The sequence below is a fragment of the Silurus meridionalis genome, chromosome 4, assembly GCF_014805685.1.
Source record: "Silurus meridionalis isolate SWU-2019-XX chromosome 4, ASM1480568v1, whole genome shotgun sequence".
Taxonomy (NCBI): Eukaryota; Metazoa; Chordata; class Actinopteri; order Siluriformes; family Siluridae; genus Silurus; species Silurus meridionalis.
This window is the reverse complement of record NC_060887.1, coordinates 21862531-21882585: the sequence shown is the minus strand read 5'-3', so window position 1 is coordinate 21882585 and position 20055 is coordinate 21862531. Positions and strand designations below refer to the sequence as shown.

General features: G+C 40.1%; 1 protein-coding gene across 2 annotated transcripts in view; it reads left to right on the top strand.

The window, feature by feature from the left end:
• The window catches only part of LOC124384416 (matrix metalloproteinase-16-like), a 44499-nt gene that overhangs the window by 4281 nt on the left and 20163 nt on the right, over positions 1-20055 (top strand). Inside the window, exons 2-5 of one of the 2 annotated variants that reach the window (XM_046847224.1) lie at positions 6595-6743; positions 7217-7231; positions 8449-8571; positions 12845-13149. In XM_046847224.1, the coding sequence (XP_046703180.1) occupies positions 6595-6743; positions 7217-7231; positions 8449-8571; positions 12845-13149 (592 nt within the window). The remainder of the gene's footprint in view (positions 1-6594; positions 6744-7216; positions 7232-8448; positions 8572-12844; positions 13150-20055) is intronic. The other variant, XM_046847225.1, reaches the window with a different exon arrangement.

Sequence of the window (20055 nt, the reverse complement as noted above, 5' to 3'; positions counted from 1 at the left end):
TGCACGACTTCGGATCAGATACCATGCATAAGATATAAACAAGTTCAGTAGGAATAGAAGTGTGAAAGAATTCATTTGGATGGATGATCCTCTTCTTCTTGGATCTTCATGTATCTCTCTCTCTCTCTCTCTCTCTCTCTCTCTCTCTCTCTCTCTCTCTCTCTCTCTGTTAGCTGTTTGCTGAGAGGACAGCTGCTGAGAGACACTGTGAAAAATTGTTTGCTACTATTCAAATCCGAGCACTGTTGGAAACTTCAGTGGCGATGAACAGAAGAACACAGGGACACGAGGCGCCCTCGGCGCTCATGACAAATAGTTTTCATGGCATGACACTGAAAGCTTGGGGAAACATCACCCTGCGCTACAGTTCGCATGCAGCTGTGTGCCACACTTTACATGTGGTGTTTAAAAAGCCTTTGACAGACAAATGTGCTTGATTTTTTTTTTTTCACCTGCATGCTCAGCCAACCACAGACCTTTCAATCCAGTCCTAACGAGGAAACATCTTTTGAGATGACTGGAATTCAGATTTCACCCTTTGAAGTGGTTTAGTGTTAGTCACTACAAGGACCATGGAGTTTCTTGACATTTGCCCAAAAATACAGTGTGGCCGAGCATGTGGGAGGGTGGTTGTCATAGGGACTCTGTGTGCACTATGCTGCGTGTGTGCTGCTGAATTATTTAGCGTATGTGCGAGGGCCGAGAGATGTGAGATTGACTTTATAGATGCTCACACACACACACACACTCACACACACACACACACGTACACACTGAGCTTACAGATCCTGTGAGCCAGTTCTTACATTTGTTAAAAGGGATGAATTGAATTGAATGACCAACTATGAATCAAATGTGTGTTTGGAGCAGCAATGCTCTCTGATACACTTGCAGGCATTTACTTGAGCCATTTGCCCCAAATCCACATATGCTTAGTCAGTCCAAAACACTTCATTCACAGATATAGCAGTAAATGAAAATAAGAAACAAGAACAGCAAGAGGGTGCAACAATATTTAGCATTCTAGTCTTACGGCCTTGGGGCCTACTGATGAATAGCGCATACCAACCTCCTTGTTCTTAAAGTGGGTTGGGGGCGAGTGGGGGTGTTAAATATTTAAAATGACAGTTCATAAATTAAATGCCTTGTTAATGAAAATGTCATACAATTCGTGTAGTTTGGTTTTAAAGAGTTGAACCAGGTTTGAAAGTATTTGACACCAGACACACTGGATAATCCGGAGTCACTGAGACGAGGCTGTGCTGTGTGAAACCTGAGGCTAATGCTAGGTACCTGCTGGTGCGATGGTCTACTCACAGACTGGTCGATATGATGGGGAAATAGGAATGTATCCAGAAGTGTCTGTAAAACAACAAAAACTTCTGATTACAACCTGCATCCTTCAACAGACAAAACCGTGCCACGAAATTTTTTTTAACACATTTAAAGGGTGTTACTAGTCCTGTTCCTCCTCCTTTGGAATAAATATAAATGCACAGAGTTTTGTAGGTATGTGAGATGTGTGCTACATGCGCTATATGGACAAAAGAATCGGGACACCTGACTTTATCAGCCATATGTGTTTTTTTCCCAAACTGTTAACGCAAAGCTGAAGGCACACAATTGTATCGAGCGTCTTTGGATGCAGTAGCATGAACATTTCCTTCACTTGAACTAGGAGACCCACACCTGTTTCAGTATGACAATGCCCCTGTGCACAAAGCAAACTCTATAAAGATATGCTTTGCATGGGTTGGACTCGAAGATCTCCTGCTGTAGAGCTCAGACCTCGATCCTATTAAACACCTTTGGGATGGATTTTTCATGCTGACTGCACCGCAGGCCTCCTCACCTACATCAGTACCTGCCTTTACTAACACCCTTGAGTCTGAATGAACACACATCTCCAGTACACTTCAAAATCTAGTGAAACATCTTCCTGGAGGAGTGGAGGGAAATATAAAAGCAAATTTGGACTAAGTGTGGAATGCAATGCTCAAAAACCACATGCCAAACCTATGATTAGGTGTCTACAATCTTTTGGCAGTATAGTGTCGGTCTTAACATACCTGTACGAATTACACATAAAGTAGCATCAAAGGGTAATCGGAGTATGGGAGACGACAGACACCAGCAAAATGCTTCCCGTTTCCTCTGACAACAGCTGTCTTGCGTTGCCATGGACACACAGTCGTAGCTAATGAAGCGCTCTTGCAGCATTAAAGGTTCTGCTTTGATGTTTCCACTGAGCTAATTACTTCTCCTTTGGCCTGTTAGTGAACAGATCTGAGGCTGTACACTGGACCATATCTGCAAGTTCACATGAGTTCACTGAGCAAGAAAGTTCACCGACTCCGGTTACCCAATCCGTGCACGTTTATGCCTTGAGCCGCACACGCCGGCGTTTAACCTTAACAAACCGCGGCGTTCGCTTTCACGCAGTGGTTTTACATCAATTTTACTTAGCCTTGTTGTGCTTTAGTCTACTACGAATGCAAGTATTAGGTTTATTAGAGAAACATTTAAGGAACAACTAAACGCTGTGTGAAGGTAAAGCGTGAATCGTATCGAATTTCAGTATCGCTGAATGATAGAAGGCTGAGCATGAACAGTATTGAACCGTTCAGTGCAACTTAACATCCTTACACAGGCAGATCAAAGAAAGCCATACATCACATGATCAAGGAGACGGGGCTGTAGTGGATAGGGGTGACCCTGGGGTCTGTCAAAGAGCCAAATCATCCATCAGTTCCCCTGTCTCTTTCTCTGTCTCTCCATGTCTATGTCACATTCTCTTGCTCACTTATCCTGCATTGATTCTTCACCCCGTGTTGCTTGGAATATTTCTGCACTGGTCACTAGTGGCCGTCTTTCATTATCTGCCAGTTGCCATTTCACTAGTAGAGCAAGGACTATGCAATATCTGCACGGCCTAGAAAAAACGCAACAAATCGTGTTTGTGTATAAAATGCATGCATGCAATTCTGCACTGTGAACATCAGAATGCGCTCCAAGCATTTAGCTCTTTACGATTATTGATTTTCCAGACAAATGTGTTTCTTTCATGACTAGTCCATTATTGCCAGCTCTTTTTTCTGGTCTCTGTACTGTTTCTTAAGTTTATTAAATTTGCTTACAATTTGCTTTCATCCGATTAAAGCTGGCATTTCTTACCATACCTTTTTTCCTAGTTTTTCTTAGATCTCTGTAGATCCAAGACAAACTCTGATCTCTGTAGATGTTGGTGTGGTAGCTGCCCAGCAGAAATCTTGCAGTGCCTTTGCACTGTAGCCGCCCCCTACTGAAACCAGCTCTGGGGCTGGGACCGCCTACTTTGCTGTGAAAACGTGCAGAACGGTTCGATGACTGCCACATGCCTGAAAGCCAGACAGGAATCGTGTGGAAAAGCGGCATCAGTCAGAGGAAAAAAGAACTGTGCCACATTTTCTTTGATATGAGTGCCAGTTGCCTTTATTTTTAAACTCTATAGGGTTAAACAGCACTCTTTGTTATGGAGTCATGAAATCCTTTCTTAGTTTTGGCTCGAAGGCTTTTCTGTTTATTTCCTGTATATATTTCCTCACATTACATGCACAGAAACGTGTGCAAAGACCCACGAATGACACTTCGATGTGCTTGTAGATTTGCTGTTGCAGAAGCATAAACCAGGACAACGTCTTCACTGACACACATACACCATTCTGGGACCTACTAGAGAGGATTAAAGAGCAGTTTTCATGGATCATAAAAAATCAAAAAACACAATTCTAAACTGTGTTTGTTTGTTGGTTCATTTAAGACTGATCCAACAGTAGTGATGTGTTGCTAGTGTTTTTCACACACCAGAGTTGTGGGCTGGCTTGTGGAGGACCATGACGTCAGCTCATCCTGGGATAGAAGCCTATTCATTCCCACGCTGTCAAAATGCATGTGCACAACTACGTATCTGGCACAAATGAGCGACTGCAGAAAATTAGGACTCGTAAACGTTTAGGATAATAGGCCAGGTAACGCTTCAGAGGGGCCCAGATATGATACAAATGAGAAAACTGTTTTAATAAATGCAGTGGGCACAAAGCAGCTTCCTGTACATTAAAAACAAGCATTTGTTCACATGTTCTAATGCTTCAGTGAGCTTTTGAACTTTGTGAACTTTTTTGAAATTTTGGCTCATCAGCTTGCGTTCAGACTCGAACAGAGGGAAAACACAGTCGTGAAAGAAGCAACACTGGTTATTTTGTATATTTGTTTGTTTGGTTGGTTTTTTAAGGCATAAACAAAACAAGCATTATAAAGTCAGTTTAATGGACTTGTTCGTTTAGTCTAACAGCGAAATTATCAACATACGCAACTCTAAGTAACATGGAGTATGTTTTCTATCAGTGACGTCCTCTCACCTGCCTTTACTTCATAATGAACCTGGTGTTGGAGAGTAAAAGGTTTGCCGTAGTGAGGGCACCAGCTCTTGATCATGCGGTGTTTATTACATTTGTAAAGGATATCGCATGCTCTTTAAAACACTTAAGGCAATACCTAATAGCTTGGCCAATGTAAAGAAAAGTACAGCAAGGGAGGAAAGACATGTTAAATCCGTATAAATGTATTTGTTTGTTGAAAGTGCTCTCGAAACACCCAAACTAAACCGCAATGCAAATGCCTACATCAGAATGATTAAGCGGCCAAATGTCTAGACGCTGGTAGATTACATCAGTGTTAGCAAGAGAGGATCGCACACCAAAGGAAAGAAATATGCCTTTATCCTGAACCATAACAGTCATTAGTGGCTTTGTACAATCATTTTTGCTCATACCCTCTTTCCATTTTGCGTAGTGCGTTAATACCTTACGCTGTCACACACGCAGCCACCGAAGGGGAACCAGGTTTGATAGTACAGCAAATGCATGACATGCCTTTGATTCCCGCTGACAAATCAGAATATTTCAGCTGGGTATGAGAGTTTTGTATGTGTCAGTTGAGTGTCAGTAAATTTTGGTTGTTATAATATCTTTTGTAATGTCTGCTGCTGAAATGACGACCGAGCAGAATAGAGGTTAGCATCTTTTCTCTGCTGAAGGAAAGGCCATGCATATGCTGCAATCTCAGAGTAATGCAATAAAGAGAGGCAGAAGGGAGGAGATTATATATCGTAAGATTTTCACATTCAGGACTAAGCCTTTCTCTGGTTCAGGTGAAATGACATTGTCATTTGTGAAAAATGCTTTCGAAGTTAGCACGGAATTACCAGGTGAAGTGAAGCGGAGTTCAGTGTCCCAGAGACGGAGTTCAGTGTCCCGGAGACGAAGTTTAGTGTCCTGTGCAAGTGTCCAACTGGAAAATTGCATTGCACTTGCATCTTGATGTATCTTGGTGTGGAGGTGATGCAGAATGCCAGATGACTGGGTTGTGTGTGTGTCATTGCTGTTCTATTAATGAGAGACAACCACAAGTAAAGGAAAAATGGAAAATTATGAACAGCGATATCTTACTTTTTTATTTTTTTATTTTGCTAAGATTCGAAGAAAGTACATCAGTGATAAGTTAGAAGTTAGATCAGGGAAGTTAGAACTTTGAAAGGACGGCAGGAAGTATGAAATCACACACACTCTTGCTCTACTTTTTCACTGTATTCTGGAAAATATCCATAATAAATGTAATTGCCAATTACCATGGATTCTGTAGAGATATGTCTTTTATATATGCCATGCACAAGTCACACGTTGCATTAGTTTATCCCAGTCAGGGTCATGGTGAAGCAGAACTTATTTAAGAAACACTGGGTTCTACTTCTCTTTCTTCTTTTACTTCTGCTTCCACTTATTATTATTATTATTATTATTATTATTATTACTCCTCCTTGACTCAGATCCTGTTAGTGATCTGTGAGGCATTAAGTGTGTTGATAGAGGACAGTAGTAGTTTAATTGCCATTAAAGTTGAAGCTTTGATAGTTTATCTGTTCGAGCGGAGTGTAAAAGTGAGCAGGTTAGAGACAGATTGAACAGTCTAAGAGAATAAAAGAATTGCTTTAAGTAGAGGTGAAGCGCAGGCTAATTATACAAGAGCTTTTATCTTTATCTGTGGGTAGTCCTATAGCATTGTGGGTAATGTAGAAAACCATTAGCCAAAACCTAAACCAATATTCCAATTGAAACCAAAAATTCGGAATCTCTTTATTAAATAAATACCACTGAATAACATCTGTTAAATACATATATGGGAATGCAAAATTGTTGTGATGTTTTTTTTTTTTACTTGCTAGCATTTCTGTTTTGTTCCTAAATATCAGTTTTATCACGTCACGTCTCTGTTTTTCCATTTCTCTTTTTTGTGCTGTGCTAGCTGAACGAATGTGTTCTGTAGGCGTACAGTGCTTTATAAGGACACTGTGGCGATTTGAGGGCTTGATATTCAAAACCTGGGTTAGGTCTCCAAATCACTGAGATTAAAATATTCGCAGCAGTCAAGGAGTCTTCAACAAGACATTTTCAGCATTGATCATCTGTTTGGGTTTACGGTCCGTCATACAAGCACTTGCTTTCCCAGCTAACTCCTCCCGACCCCGGGTTAACCTTTTGTCTCTTGTGTTTCCTCCAGGCATGGCTGCAACGGTATGGCTACCTCCCCCCCTCAGACCCTAGAATGTCGGTGCTGCGCTCGGCTCAGAGTATGCAGTCTGCTATCGCTGCCATGCAGCGGCTCTACGGCCTCAACGTCACCGGTGCACTCGACAAGAACACCATAGAGTAAGTAACCGAGGCTACGGCTGAACCATGCCAGCCAGCACAGTGCCAGTCTCCACAGTCACTCCTCGTTCTCACTCCACACTTTCTCTCTTCACCCACTGCCTCGTTCTGTTCCACGTTCGGCTGCTTTTCCCGAGAATTTAAATGCCAGGGGCATGACTTAAGTCCCATGATTTCATTTGAATAAAGTGCTTTCAGATTTGACATTTCTAGTCTATCAAAGCTGTTAGCTGGACATTAAAAATGGACATGCCCAATTTCTTTGTCTGTTTTATATGTTTTACTCTGCCTCTTTCAGTGTGCTTGATGCCACGAGGCCAAAATTGTTCAACTGGCATACTTTGTTACCTCGGCACAGAATCATGTGCTGATTCTTATCATGTGATGTTTCAACAGCTAACACCTTTTGCGCTACTAATCTCTTAATTGTTGTTTGTCTTTTTGTTTCCTTTTGCTTCTATGTAATGATGTAGCGCTAACACAATAAGGTGAGGCATCAGTTCTTCTCTTGTGTGCTAATTTCTTGCTGTTAAGGTGCGTGTGTGTGTACGTGTGTGTCATGTGTGTGTGCGTGCACACTCTACAACCATTCATTGGTAATTAACAAATCCCACATCTGCATATCTAGTGACAGGTGTGCAAATATTTTGGCAAATAGTCCTGCTAATATATTCTTTATTTCCCTCTCTTTCCCTCTCCATCTGTTTTACTAATATATTACTGTACATACTGTTGATCTGAGGGAAGTCTCAATGACAGAATTTGTATAAGAACGAGGTCATTCCTTAACATACACATACATACATATACATACACCCACCCACAATATACTGTTGGTAATGATCATCATGGTGGTAGATGAGACACTAATATCTCAGAAGTGCATGATATTTATCATGAGCATTATTTTACTGTCTGTAATATTTTTTATTGTGTTATGAGCATCCTGATAGGGATCAATTGTGGCATCTACATATGCCAAGCATGTTTTTACTTTTTTTTTTTTTTTTTTTTTTTGGGTACAGAAGCTTCCAGTTGCACATATTTAAAAAAATCATAATTAGAATAAAAAGAAATAGAATAAAAAAGACCTAAAAAAAAAAATGGTATTGCACATATATTAATAAAAAAAAAAATTTAAAAGAAAAAGTACTATAGCACAGAAAAATACGAAAGTCATGAGTAAACAGTGGTATTGCATATATTTGTTATATGTTATTATTTTGGCCCAATTAATTAAAGGCCAGTTCGCAATCATGACACAACACATTGTCATAGTTTTTGAGCATTTAACACACACACACACACACACACGTGCACACACACACACACACAGTATATATTGTAGCCAAAAGCTTTCTGTCATTTTCTCTGTCAAAAGAGTGCCTTAGATGTGTAGTACTCGTTTTGCTTTAGCACTAGCTGAAGCATTGAAAAAAAAAAATGTTGTTTCCTCAACGACTCTTTCATATTCCTCAGAGACCTGGGAATGTTTTACCCTGAGTGCGGAATATGAAATATGCTTTCGTGGTGGTGTGTTTTCATTTCATTATTTATTTAATTAAACGATTTTCTTTTTATGTTTTATTATTATGCATATCTGTTGATGCCTTGAGTGCTGACTGCATGATGTCATGACAACAGTGGTATGAGTGTAATCCAGGTCTTCTTTATCTCTTTATCTCTCTCTTTGTCTGTGGTGTAGGTGGATGAAAAAGCCCCGCTGCGGTGTCCCAGATCAGCTTGGCGGCGCCTCCAGATTCAGCGTACGAAAACGGCGCTACGCTCTCACTGGACAGAAGTGGCAACACAAGCATATCACATACAGGTAGTGTGAAGAGTATAAACCGCTTTGCTATAAATACACTCTAGTGATGTTTTAATGAACATTTGTAGACCCACAGAACTGCAGATTTCTACACCACTGCTGTTTGCACTGTAAAGGCTAGATTTAATCCCCTCCTATCTCTTTAAACTAATCAGCAGCAGTACTGGAATAATTAAGCAATCAGATTTCTTATGGACTCTTTGTCTGCCTCAGGCAGCCCTCCTTTAGCTATTTTCAGTGCAGTCAGGATATGTCATTTCTTCGATATTTTCAGCCCACATGCTCATTTCTGTAAACAGTATAACATTATAATATATTTTTCCAACTTGCATTCTAATCCCCATGTGTAAATTTGATTCCGATCTTAATTTTGTCAGATTTTCTTAAAGCTTTGGTGTGGACTTGTGAATCATTCAAGTGTACAATAACCACACTGGATATAATGCACTCAGAATATAATATGCCAGTCATACCAATAGGGAAACGTCTTTAACTTCGTTACTGAGAACCAGGCTGGTTACCTAGGTGCCAGTGGTAAAGTATGGAGGAAGAGGAGGAGCAGTAGGAAGAGAGCAGAGGCATTCCCCATGGATCAGTCTTTTCAGAGTGTGTTGTGTTTATACTGAATATGTTGGTGTGCATGGATGCCATGTTTTTTTTTCTTCATGTTCTTCAGTACACTTCTGCAGTAACCCCTGAACACACTAATAATAATCATCCTCTCTGCGTTTTCATCTGTAATATATAAAATGTGAATGCTTGAGCGTTTGATAATATGCATGTATAAAATGTCGCCTCCAAGTCTGTAATCATTCACTATTAAAATGTAAGTGTGTTATGTACTTTACTGCGATTCAGCAGGTGGATGTATTCATGTAAACTCCTTAATAGACTACAGTGATGTGAAAAAGTGTTTGCCACCTTCCAGATTTCTTTTTTTTTTGCATGTTTGTCACACTTTAATGTTTCAGATCATCAAACTAATATAAATATTAGTAAAATATAACACATGTGAGCACAATATGCAGTTTTTAAATAAAGGTTTTTTTATTATTGAGGGAAAACAAAATCCAAAACTACATGGCCCTGTGTGAAAAAGTGTTTGCCCCCCTGTTAAAACAGTGTCACACCTGAGTTCAATTTCACTAGCCACACCCAGGCCTGATCGCTGCCACACCTGTTCGCATTCATGAAATCTCTTAAATAGGAACTGCCTGACAAAGTGAAGTAGACCAAAAGATCCTCAAAAGCTAGACATCATGCCAAGATCCCAAAAAATGTAGAAACAAATGATAAAGAAAGTAATTGAGATCTATCAGTCTGGAAAAGGTTATAAAGCTATTTCTAAAGCTTTGGGACTCCAGTGAACCACAGTGAGAGATTATTCACAAATGCCAAAAACATGAAAAAATGAGTGTATAAACTTCCTAGGAGTGACCAGTCGTCCAAAATTACCCCAAGAGCACATCGATGACTCGTCCAAGAGGTCACAAAAGACCCCACAACAACATCCAAAGAACTGCAGGCCTCACTTGCCTCAGTTAAGGTCAGTGTTTATGACTCCACCATAAGAAAGAGACTGGGCAAAAATGGTCTGCATGGCAGAGTTCCAAGATGAAAACCGCTGCTGAGCAAAAAGAACATAAAGGCTCGTCTCAGTTTTGCCAGAAACATCTTGATAATCCCCAAGACTTTTGGGAAAATAATCTGTGGACTGATGAGACAAACGCATTTCAGAAAAAGATCATCATACTAACAGTAAAATATGTTGGTGGTAGTGTGATGGTCTGGGGCTGTTTTGCTGCTTCAGGACCTGCAAGACTTGCTGTGATAAATGGAACTATGAATTCTGCTGTTTACCAAAAAATCCTGAAGGAGGATGTCCTGCCATCTGTACGTGACCTCAAGCTGAAGCGAACTTGGGTTCTGCAGAAGGACAATGATCCAAAACACACCAGCAAGTCCACCTCTGAATGGCTAAAGAAAAACAAAATGAGGACTTTGGAGTGGCCTAGTCAAAGTCCTGACCTGAATCTAATTGAGATGCTGTGGCATGACCTTAAAAAAGCGGTTCATGCTTGAAAACCCTCCAATGTGGCTGAATTACAACAATTCTGCATAGATAAGTGGATCAAAATTCCTCCACAGTGCTGTAACAGACTCAATGCAAGTTATCGCAAACGCTTGATTGCAGTTGTTGCTGCTAAGGGCGGCCCAAACAGTTATCAGGCTTTGGGGGCAAACACTTTTTCACACAGGGCCACATAGTTTTGGATTTAGTTTTCCCTCAATAATAAAAACCTTCATTTAAAAACTGATTGTTGTGTTCACTTGTTATCTTTAACTAATATTTAAATTAGTTTGATGATCTGAAACATTAAAGTGTGAAAAACATGAAAAAAAAAAATCACTTTTTTACATCACTGTATGCGGAGATTTGTGCTGATTCAGCCACAAAGGTGTTAGTAAAGTCAGGTACTGATGTAGTGTGAGGAAGCCTGGGGGGCAGTTCGCATTCCAATTCATCTCAAAAGTGTTCAGTAGGGTTTGATTTTAAAGCTCTATAGCAGGCCACTAATCATGAACCATGTTTAGGTTTCCTAGTTCAAGTGAAAGGGAAGATTTGAATGCTAATTTTGTCCACATCATGTTTGTGTTCATGGATTTACAGGGTACTGCTAATCAATTCACTCTTCTCACTGTGTGTAGTCTCTGCACCACTGGAGTTCTTTCTCAACATATAAGTCCAGCACATGTCCATGGAAGATGGAACATGGCTTACAGGGATATTCTTGTAACAAGCCTACAGCAACTTATACATGGAAAATTTCAATGATTCACCAGGTTCTGGGAGAACCGTTTTATTACTAACGGCACAAATGTAGTACTGTTGATGTGGTGTGAAAAAAATGTTTGGGCAGGAGAAATGTTTAAAACCAGGAGAAATGTTTGGCACTGTTTTATCCTTTTAATTGACAGCCAGCCTGAGATTCAGCGCATAATATTTTTAGGTTCAGTTAATCCCATTCATTTTTATTTTTTATTTTTAACAGCTTAATGCAACAGGGTGTGGGGGCTTTTTGTAACAAAAAACGTAGAAAACCTAGGATTATTGAGTCAGTGGATGATAATTCAGTGTGACTTGTTGTTCATGAGTTACTGGTAGTGACTGGTAGTACTATAGTAGTAATTTACAGCTCTGTGGTGAGTGGGAATTGTTTGGAAATTTGTATGTCCGTGGCATACACTGGCTCTGATTTGTTAAATGTTGGTAAGTCCAATTTTTGGGCACAAATGTGGCTTGGTAAGAGCTACAGCCATTAGGTGGAGAGTCTAAAAGTAGCAAATAGGCACATAAGTCACTCAATAGTGAAAGTTAGGATTTGATTAAAAATTGCAGAGAATTGGCAGATATATTCCTGTGGCAGAAATGTAGAGTTGGGTTAGTGTTATGATTTGTTTTACAGTGAGAATATTTGACAGGATAGTGTAATCCCCTGCACACATCTTAGTGCATGTCAGTCAGACACAGCAAGAGCTTTAATAATGTTTGTCATGAATGGACTGAGAGAAATGGCAAATTACTTTGAAATGGGATACAGAGACATAGGAGAATGATGTAGTACGCCACGATGATGTGGTGATATGAACTATTGATTGAAGTCACTATCGCGGCGTGCACATGACCAGTAGGTGGTCTGAAAAAATAGCCACATCAGTCAGTAGGTGAGAAAGCACTGTGTTTTGATCTGTGAGCCCTGTAGAATAGCAGATAATGATGACTATCCCAGAAGGCCAGCTTGGATCAGATCTTTGGTTTCTTAAGATAGTGCCTATCCAGCTTCTTCTGCAGACCTGTACAAATGTACACAATTTAAGAACTCGCATATTAAGCCTGCTGGTTGAATACTATTAAAACATTAAATGATTATTTGTGGATTTGAAATAGAATGTTGATAATTCTTAATTAAAAAAGATATACCAGTTAAATCTCTGTGATTCTGTAGCCTGACTTTTTTTTTTCTTCTTCCGTATTGTTTAAAAGATTCCTCTGTATACAGGTGTAGTACGTTGTTTTATAAACATTGTCCTGATATGTTTTATTTTTTGCTTTAGGATAATTAAAAAATTCATATTTTATCAAAAAATGTGCATTTGCTACTTTATTGACGTGATTTGCCTTTTTATCAAATGCTCTCTCTCTCTAATGTATATTAAAGCACCCCATGTCCCCGAGGTATTTATCACTTTCATTTCTGACCCCTCTGTCCAGCATAAAGAACGTCACACCAAAGGTTGGCGCAGATGAGACCCATGATGCCATCCGACGGGCGTTTGACGTGTGGCAGAATGTAACACCGCTGCGTTTTGAGGCCGTTCCCTACAGCGAACTGGAGCGAAATAAGAAAGATGTGGATATTACAATCATATTTGCCTCTGGCTTTCATGGAGACAGCTCTCCCTTTGATGGGGAAGGGGGCTTTCTGGCACATGCTTACTTTCCTGGGCCAGGCATTGGAGGAGACACACATTTTGACTCAGACGAGCCCTGGACCCTGGGGAACCCTAACCATGATGGTGAGTATTACTCTTGCGTCTGAGCAGTGAAGGCGCTATGGCACAGATATGCAATATATCTATCGTGCATTTTCCCTATTCACTTTAGATCTATTATATTTTGTCAGACATGGTGTTTAAAGCTGACCCATTTCACACAGACATACTAAAGCCTAATAGCGTTAGCTAGTTCTGCGACTCCTTCCAGATATAATAGAAAATTGTTTATAAATGTAGGACAGCTGGGGTTATTCAGGTACGCACTGTTGCATGCACATAAGTACTTCAGATAAAGAAAGACAGCTGTGACCGTTAACCTCTAATATTTAGTTTTCACTGTTTCTCTCAAATGACATGCAAAATGCCAGAAGTCATTACATTTCAATAGAGAATTTGGGCTCGTTTTCTAAAGTTATGGATGTGTTGAAAGTATTTAACTTGTGTGAGTAAAGATGTTTTGCTATTACACCTGTACAGTTGATATGGATATAGAATTGGGCACCACATTCAAGCATTTACATGCCTTGCAGGTAAGCTAGTAAATGTATCATTTATCTGGCCCTACATATAAATATTAAATATAGTCTATTTGTAACTTTGGAAGCGTTGATTTGAATACAAAAACAGCTTTGCTCTTGCGTCATGTCAATGGCCACGATCACTATATGCCAATCAGGCATAACATTATGAATTCGACAGGTGAAGTGAATAGCACTGATTATCTCTTTATCATGGCACCTGTTAGTGTGTGGGATATGTTATTCAGCAAGTGAACATTTATGTGTTAGAAGCAGGAAAAATCTGCAATTCGAAGGGTTTGAGCGAGTTTGACAAGAACCAAATTGTAACATCTATACGACTGGGTCAGAGCATCTCCAAAACTGCTGCTCTTGTGGGATGTGCCTATCAAAAGGGGTCCAAGGAAGAAACAGTGGTGAACCGGCGACAGAATCATGGCCGGCCAAATCTCATCGATACTCGTGGGGAGTGAAGGCTGGTCCATGTGGTCCGATCCAACAGACGAGCTCCTGTAGTTTAAATTGCCAAAGAAGTTCATGCAGTTAATGCTCGATGGGTCAGAACTGTTTTGGCAGCAAAAGAGAACCAACACATTATTAGGCAGGTGGTCATAATGTTATATCTGATCGGTGTATGGCCAAACATGGCCCTTCCATTAATGAGTTTGTCCAATGCCACAATCAGAGGAACTAATATGGAGTCTGTGTTATCATAATAACCTCCACTCTACCGAAAAGACTTTTGACAAGATTATGGGGTGTGGTTCTGGGGATTAATTCCCACTGAGGTCAGTCAGTGATGTCTGGTGCACAAAGACAATGTTATAATTCATTTCAAAGACTGAGGTTGAGGTGTAGGACACATGTTTTTTGTTTATAAGTTATTAAAAGTCATGTTAATAGACCACACATTGTGCACAAGGGCTTCGTCATGCAGGAACAGATTTGGGCCTCTCAATTTCATTATAGTATACACTCTTTATAGTGATGTGCTTCCAAAATTATGGCAAAGGAGAACCATATATGGGTGTGCTGATCAAGCCGTAAAGTGCACTTCTTTCTGTAGAGTATTGTGGAGATGTTAGTGGAGATGGGTTCAAGCAGTATAAGTGTGGTCATTTTAAATGACCATCTGAAGGTTTAAACCTTTAATAATCATGCAAATAAAAGATGTATAAAAATGTGTGTAAAAAACATTTACAATGTTGAAAGCTTTTAATCACTATGGTAAAAGGCAGTCATTCCTATTGTAAGCCCTGATATGGTAGTGAACATTTAACTTGTGGCTTGTGGGAAGAGCTCCATTATAACCAATCAATGATAATGAGCTGGAGATGTATTGTCAGGATGCTGGTGAATCATTCTCTCTCTCTCTCTCTCTCTCTCTCTCTCTCTCTCTCTCTCTCTCTATCTCTTTCTCTCACTCTTTTCATTTTCCTCTCTGTCTCTCTATCATGCACTGATGTGGCAGATTTTTTTAAAAACAAGCTTACAGCATAGTGAAGACATGAAATTATGCAATCGCTTGAATTATACATCTAGTGGTGTGGGAAAAGAGCCTGATGCCGATTAAGAGCACAAGCATACATATTTTATCTAAAACCGAGACCGAGCGTTAGTGTCTTTGACAGTGTGTGTGTACGTGCGTTTGCTGAGGTGTTTTTCTCTGTGTGGCATCTGAAGATGTCTGGAGGACAAGTGAGAGAGGAGAATACCAGAATCTGGAAGGGTTGGTGTTCTGACTCATCAAGGCTCTGTGCCCTTATTGAACTGACAAGACAAATATATACCAAATTAGTGTACAAAAGAAACAACAAAAAAGAAGAAAAGGAAAGCCAGTGGGAGGGAGAGATAGAGAAAGAGCAGGAGAGAGCGAGAGCGAATATTTTCATTTGCAACAATGTGTGCTATCAAGTTTCCTCTCTGTCTGAATGCTTAAATGGCCATCCTCACTAAATAGCATTAGATGCATTCAGATGAACTCTTTTAGAGTACCTGTTGTTATATAACAGCTGAACACTGCGTGTGTCTGTCTGAGTCGGTGTGTTTATTTTCCTGGGCTAAAAAAGGCTTTTAGTGGGTTGAAATGATTGGTCAGAAAATTTTAGAGTTAAACAATTGCACTCCTCAAAACTCTTATGCCACATTTGCTCATTTACTTTTGATACAGGGAAGTGTTTTAAGGAAACAGTCCATTTCCTTAAAAAAAACTATTCAAATGTTAGAAGTTATTAACGCACAAAAACAAACACATGTCTGGGTGTACAAAAGTTTCCAAAAATATCTTCTGGGATTTGTCATTATATGATTATCTGCCACACTCGGTGCAGCCCGTCAAGGGCCTGGTAAAAAGCTCATAAATGCAAGTAGGATTAATAGAGCAGGAAAAGACTATTTGTTTCATGATGAGAATTTGTTGTTAAGACCAATAAAAGCTTAAGCTTTTTCTCATAAAAAAAGTATGTCAAAAATGCAGTATATTTTACCCTATTGCTAAAATCATTTTAGCAACATCTATGATAGTGATTCTAATGAGGTGCAAATTGTTAATAATTGACTTTATGATCTAGGTTTGTTTCCAGACCTGGCATGTTCTTGAACTTGACTTGAACAATCTCATTTATTTGTGAGAAGACTCATTCTTACTGGCTGCTAGATGCCTAAAAAAGAATGACTGGAAGGCTTTATCTGTGATCAAATCTACTGAAATATTAGAAACAATTATCCAACAATAGCATAGAAGTAAAATGCGAGTTTTGTATTTGTCTCTAGTGGATGCTGCACATCAGTATATTTATGTGCTCAGCAGCAGTTACCAGTGCTACTCATCTACTCGTAAGGTCTCAGAAAGCTCAGACAAGTACGATTTTTGCCTCTAATCTTTATTCCTTATTTCCCCGCTTCTGTCCATTTTTCATCCATTTCATTCCCTCCTGTCTGCTTTTCCATATTTTCTATAGATATCACCCATTCTTCCCACTCTGTCTTGCTTGGTCTTTCTCTTTCCCTCCCACTGCCCATTTTCCTCTCTCAACCCATTCTCCATTTCTCACTGTCTCTCTTTCCTTCTTTGTGCCATGCACATCTTTTACATACATTGTCGCACACGTTGTCAAATCAAATCTCTGGTTGGCCTGTTGCTAGGGAGGTGCCAACCCACTGTGCGCATGTTTAGCTGTGAGCGAGGGATTACAGCCCCCCCTCCTTCTCTTGCTGAGCCACATGGAGTTCTACCAGTGGACTTCTTCACTCGCTCTGTTCTCGATTGTGTTTCATCCACTTTCTTCCACTTCCACACATACACACGTGCACCCAGGAGTAATACACAGCAGATATTTTCACCTCAATTCTACCTGCTAAAGATCTGCTGTGCTGAGTATTGGATAGGAAATGAATATATAAATCATAGCGTTATCTAGTGACGGTGAGGAGTGACTCATAGCTCAAAAAAATGTTTTCCTGAGTGATGAGCACTTGACACAGTGCTTTTATCCCATGCCCTTTCTCCCACTTTCTTTCCCATTCCTCTGTCATCATTTCTCTCTTTTCACACTCCCAAGTGTCTGAGCACTGTAATGTCTGCGTTGACAAAACCTCTGTTTGTGTGTATGGCATGTTATTATATCACGGTGGGGCAAGGCCTCAAGAAGATAAAGTATTTTTTCCATTATTTGTGTGTGTGTGTGTGTGTGTGTGTGTGTGTGTGTGTGTGTGTGTGTGTGTGTGTGTGTGGACCCAGCTACTCTTCTCTGAGCCACTGATGCAGTAAGAGATTGCTTCAAGGAAGCAATACCCAAGAATAAGTCACTAATGAAATGCTTAATTCAAAAGAACAATTAGATGGTTAGTTTTATGTTGCTGAAGTAAATTGTGTAAATAATTAAGCTGTTTAAATATCTGCTGAAACCGGAAGGGAAATGGTGGCCACATTTCTCCACCAATTAAGCCAAAATTGCTAAGCCAATTACAGACGAAGGCAACGGATGTCTGCATCATGGCCTGACACGGTCAGAGAATCTGACTTTATGCCTGCACCAGGTTCAGTCTACATTTTAAGCCCAGTCTTAAGGGTAATTTATGACCAGTTAGCACAACTGTGTTAAATTTAAACCCGAGACAATTATGACCAACTTTAAGCTGATGCCAGGTGCTTTTGGTACAAATGGCCCCTAGACTATCCCTGGCTTAGATTTCTATCAGACTAGCAGACAGATGTCTAACTTTAATAATGCTTGTAGTGAGACAGGAAGAGAGCAAATTCCATGAATACAGCAGACCTATAAAATATTCTTGTTGTAAATAGCCCTGCAGATACCCGGGCAGCATGGCACCACACTAGCAGATAAGAGGGAATAGTTTTGTTTCAGTCTAAATGCTGTTCACTGACATATAAGGATATGAATTTAGGAGGGTTTTCATGCCCTTAAAGATGTCTGTGATGGCATAGGGGGAAAAAATGACACGTCTATACTCATGCAGGAAATGAAAATTGAGGGGAATGTTTTCTCTGCTTCAGAGGGGCACAGGGTTTGGGAAAACAATGAATAAGGCAAAGAATAAAGAATTCATTCTTCTACCTGAAAACACTTGATCATCAGTACAAACTCTGGAATTTAGGTAGGCTTTAACTTATGTACTGTTTAGCTCATTTGAATTAAATCCCTGTGTATTTTTTTTTTTTTACTTTTTTTGATTGATATTTTTTTTTTTTCTCTCTCTTCGCCTCAGTACAATTCATTTGTGCGAGTGAGAACACGGAATTCACAATTAGGTGCCAAATCAAAAGAAGATGTAAGTGAACTCCAGTGCAGTTCGACTGCAGTGAGAAAAAGACTGAACCCTGAATCGATAAACTGCAGAAACTGAGCCAGCCATGCCAGGCCGTGGGTCGCAGCATTGTTTTGTAGAGCTGCTAAACTTATTCGCAGGCAGCACTTTGGTACGTTTAATTAGTACACGTGCCGAAAAAAGAAACAAATATCGGCCAATTTAAACGCTTCAACATTTATTCATATTCAGCAAACAGACTTAAAGAATAGTTCAATGTTTTATTTAAACAAATTTGTCCTTCATCTAATAAATGTGGTAACCCTTGTTTTATTATTAATCATGATCTCTCTCACTGATGTTAGGTATGTATGTTTATACTGTCTACACAAGATTAAGTTCCTGTCTTGCTCCAGTGTGCTGCAGGTTCAGCCTGGATTAATGGTGCAGCATCAGCTGTGTGAAGGGGCCAACAGTGTCCTTGTGTTGTGGACTCGGTCTCCTTTTTCAGGGGGGATGATTGGCAGGATGTGTGTGTGCCTGTGCGCCTGATAAGGCATAGCCCTTTTTCAGCTGCAAGAGAATAAAAAGTCTTATTTATTCATTGGCCGCATGGGTCTGATGGCTATCAGCCTGCTGTCTGCACAAGGGTAATAGAGAGAGACATGAGCATGGATTTGATATCTATTAAAACTTTGCAAGGCATGACCAAATTGTTCTGGTAAATCGAGGGAGCTATAATTAGCCGTATTTTAGCTTGGTTTCATATCAGTTCAATAAGTTTATCTCGGGCATTAAACAGACATGTATAATTGCATGACTTCTCTTGTGCTTGAAATGTTGGTTAAAGCTGCAAGCGGTTTTACGGAGAGGTCCGTGCTCTTCCACTGTGTTAGTACGAAAGGTTGTTTTTCTGTGTTTGTTTTTGAGGGATGCGAATGCTGTGTCAGTTGGCGCTAGGTATCCAGAGCTAGTGTTTATTTATTCATTTTTTTAAGCTGTATTTGCTCACTATCCTTTGCTGTATAAGGAGAGCGAGCACCCTGCTGTCACCCACTAGGCAAGCCCTCAAAATAGCCGCTCACCCACTGACTCTAGCATTAACTTTCCATGTGAGGAGCGGTAGCCTCTTCCGCCTGCACATTGCTTCTCGCCAAGCCGACTGGACACGGACCGCCGTCCTTAATCTCCCCTGACCTTCAGCAGTCTCAACTCACATCAAAGAGAGATGTAGACTGCAGGATAACACAGCCCGTTGGAGTATTTAAGCCTCAGTCTATTGTATAAACAGTGCAAAATCAACAATAGACGCTTGAGGGCATGAAAAGAAGAAAATTCAGAGCAAAAGTCAAGAACATTAGAATCTAGAACTGCGAGTAAAAGAGAGAGAGAGCGAGAGAGAGAGAGAATGCAAACAGAGGAAGAAAAATGGAACGATGGAGAGATGGATAGGCAGCTGGACCCTCCACAATACCCAGTCTGTCTGGCTCATTTCATCGCACCCATGAATGAGACTGAGAACCTGATCTGTCTTGGAATTAGAAAACCATAATTAAAGAATGCCAGGAATGTGAACACTCAGCTCTCTCGTTCTCTTTCTTTCTCTCTCTGTCTGCTATCCATAGCAAATAAAAAGTTCTAT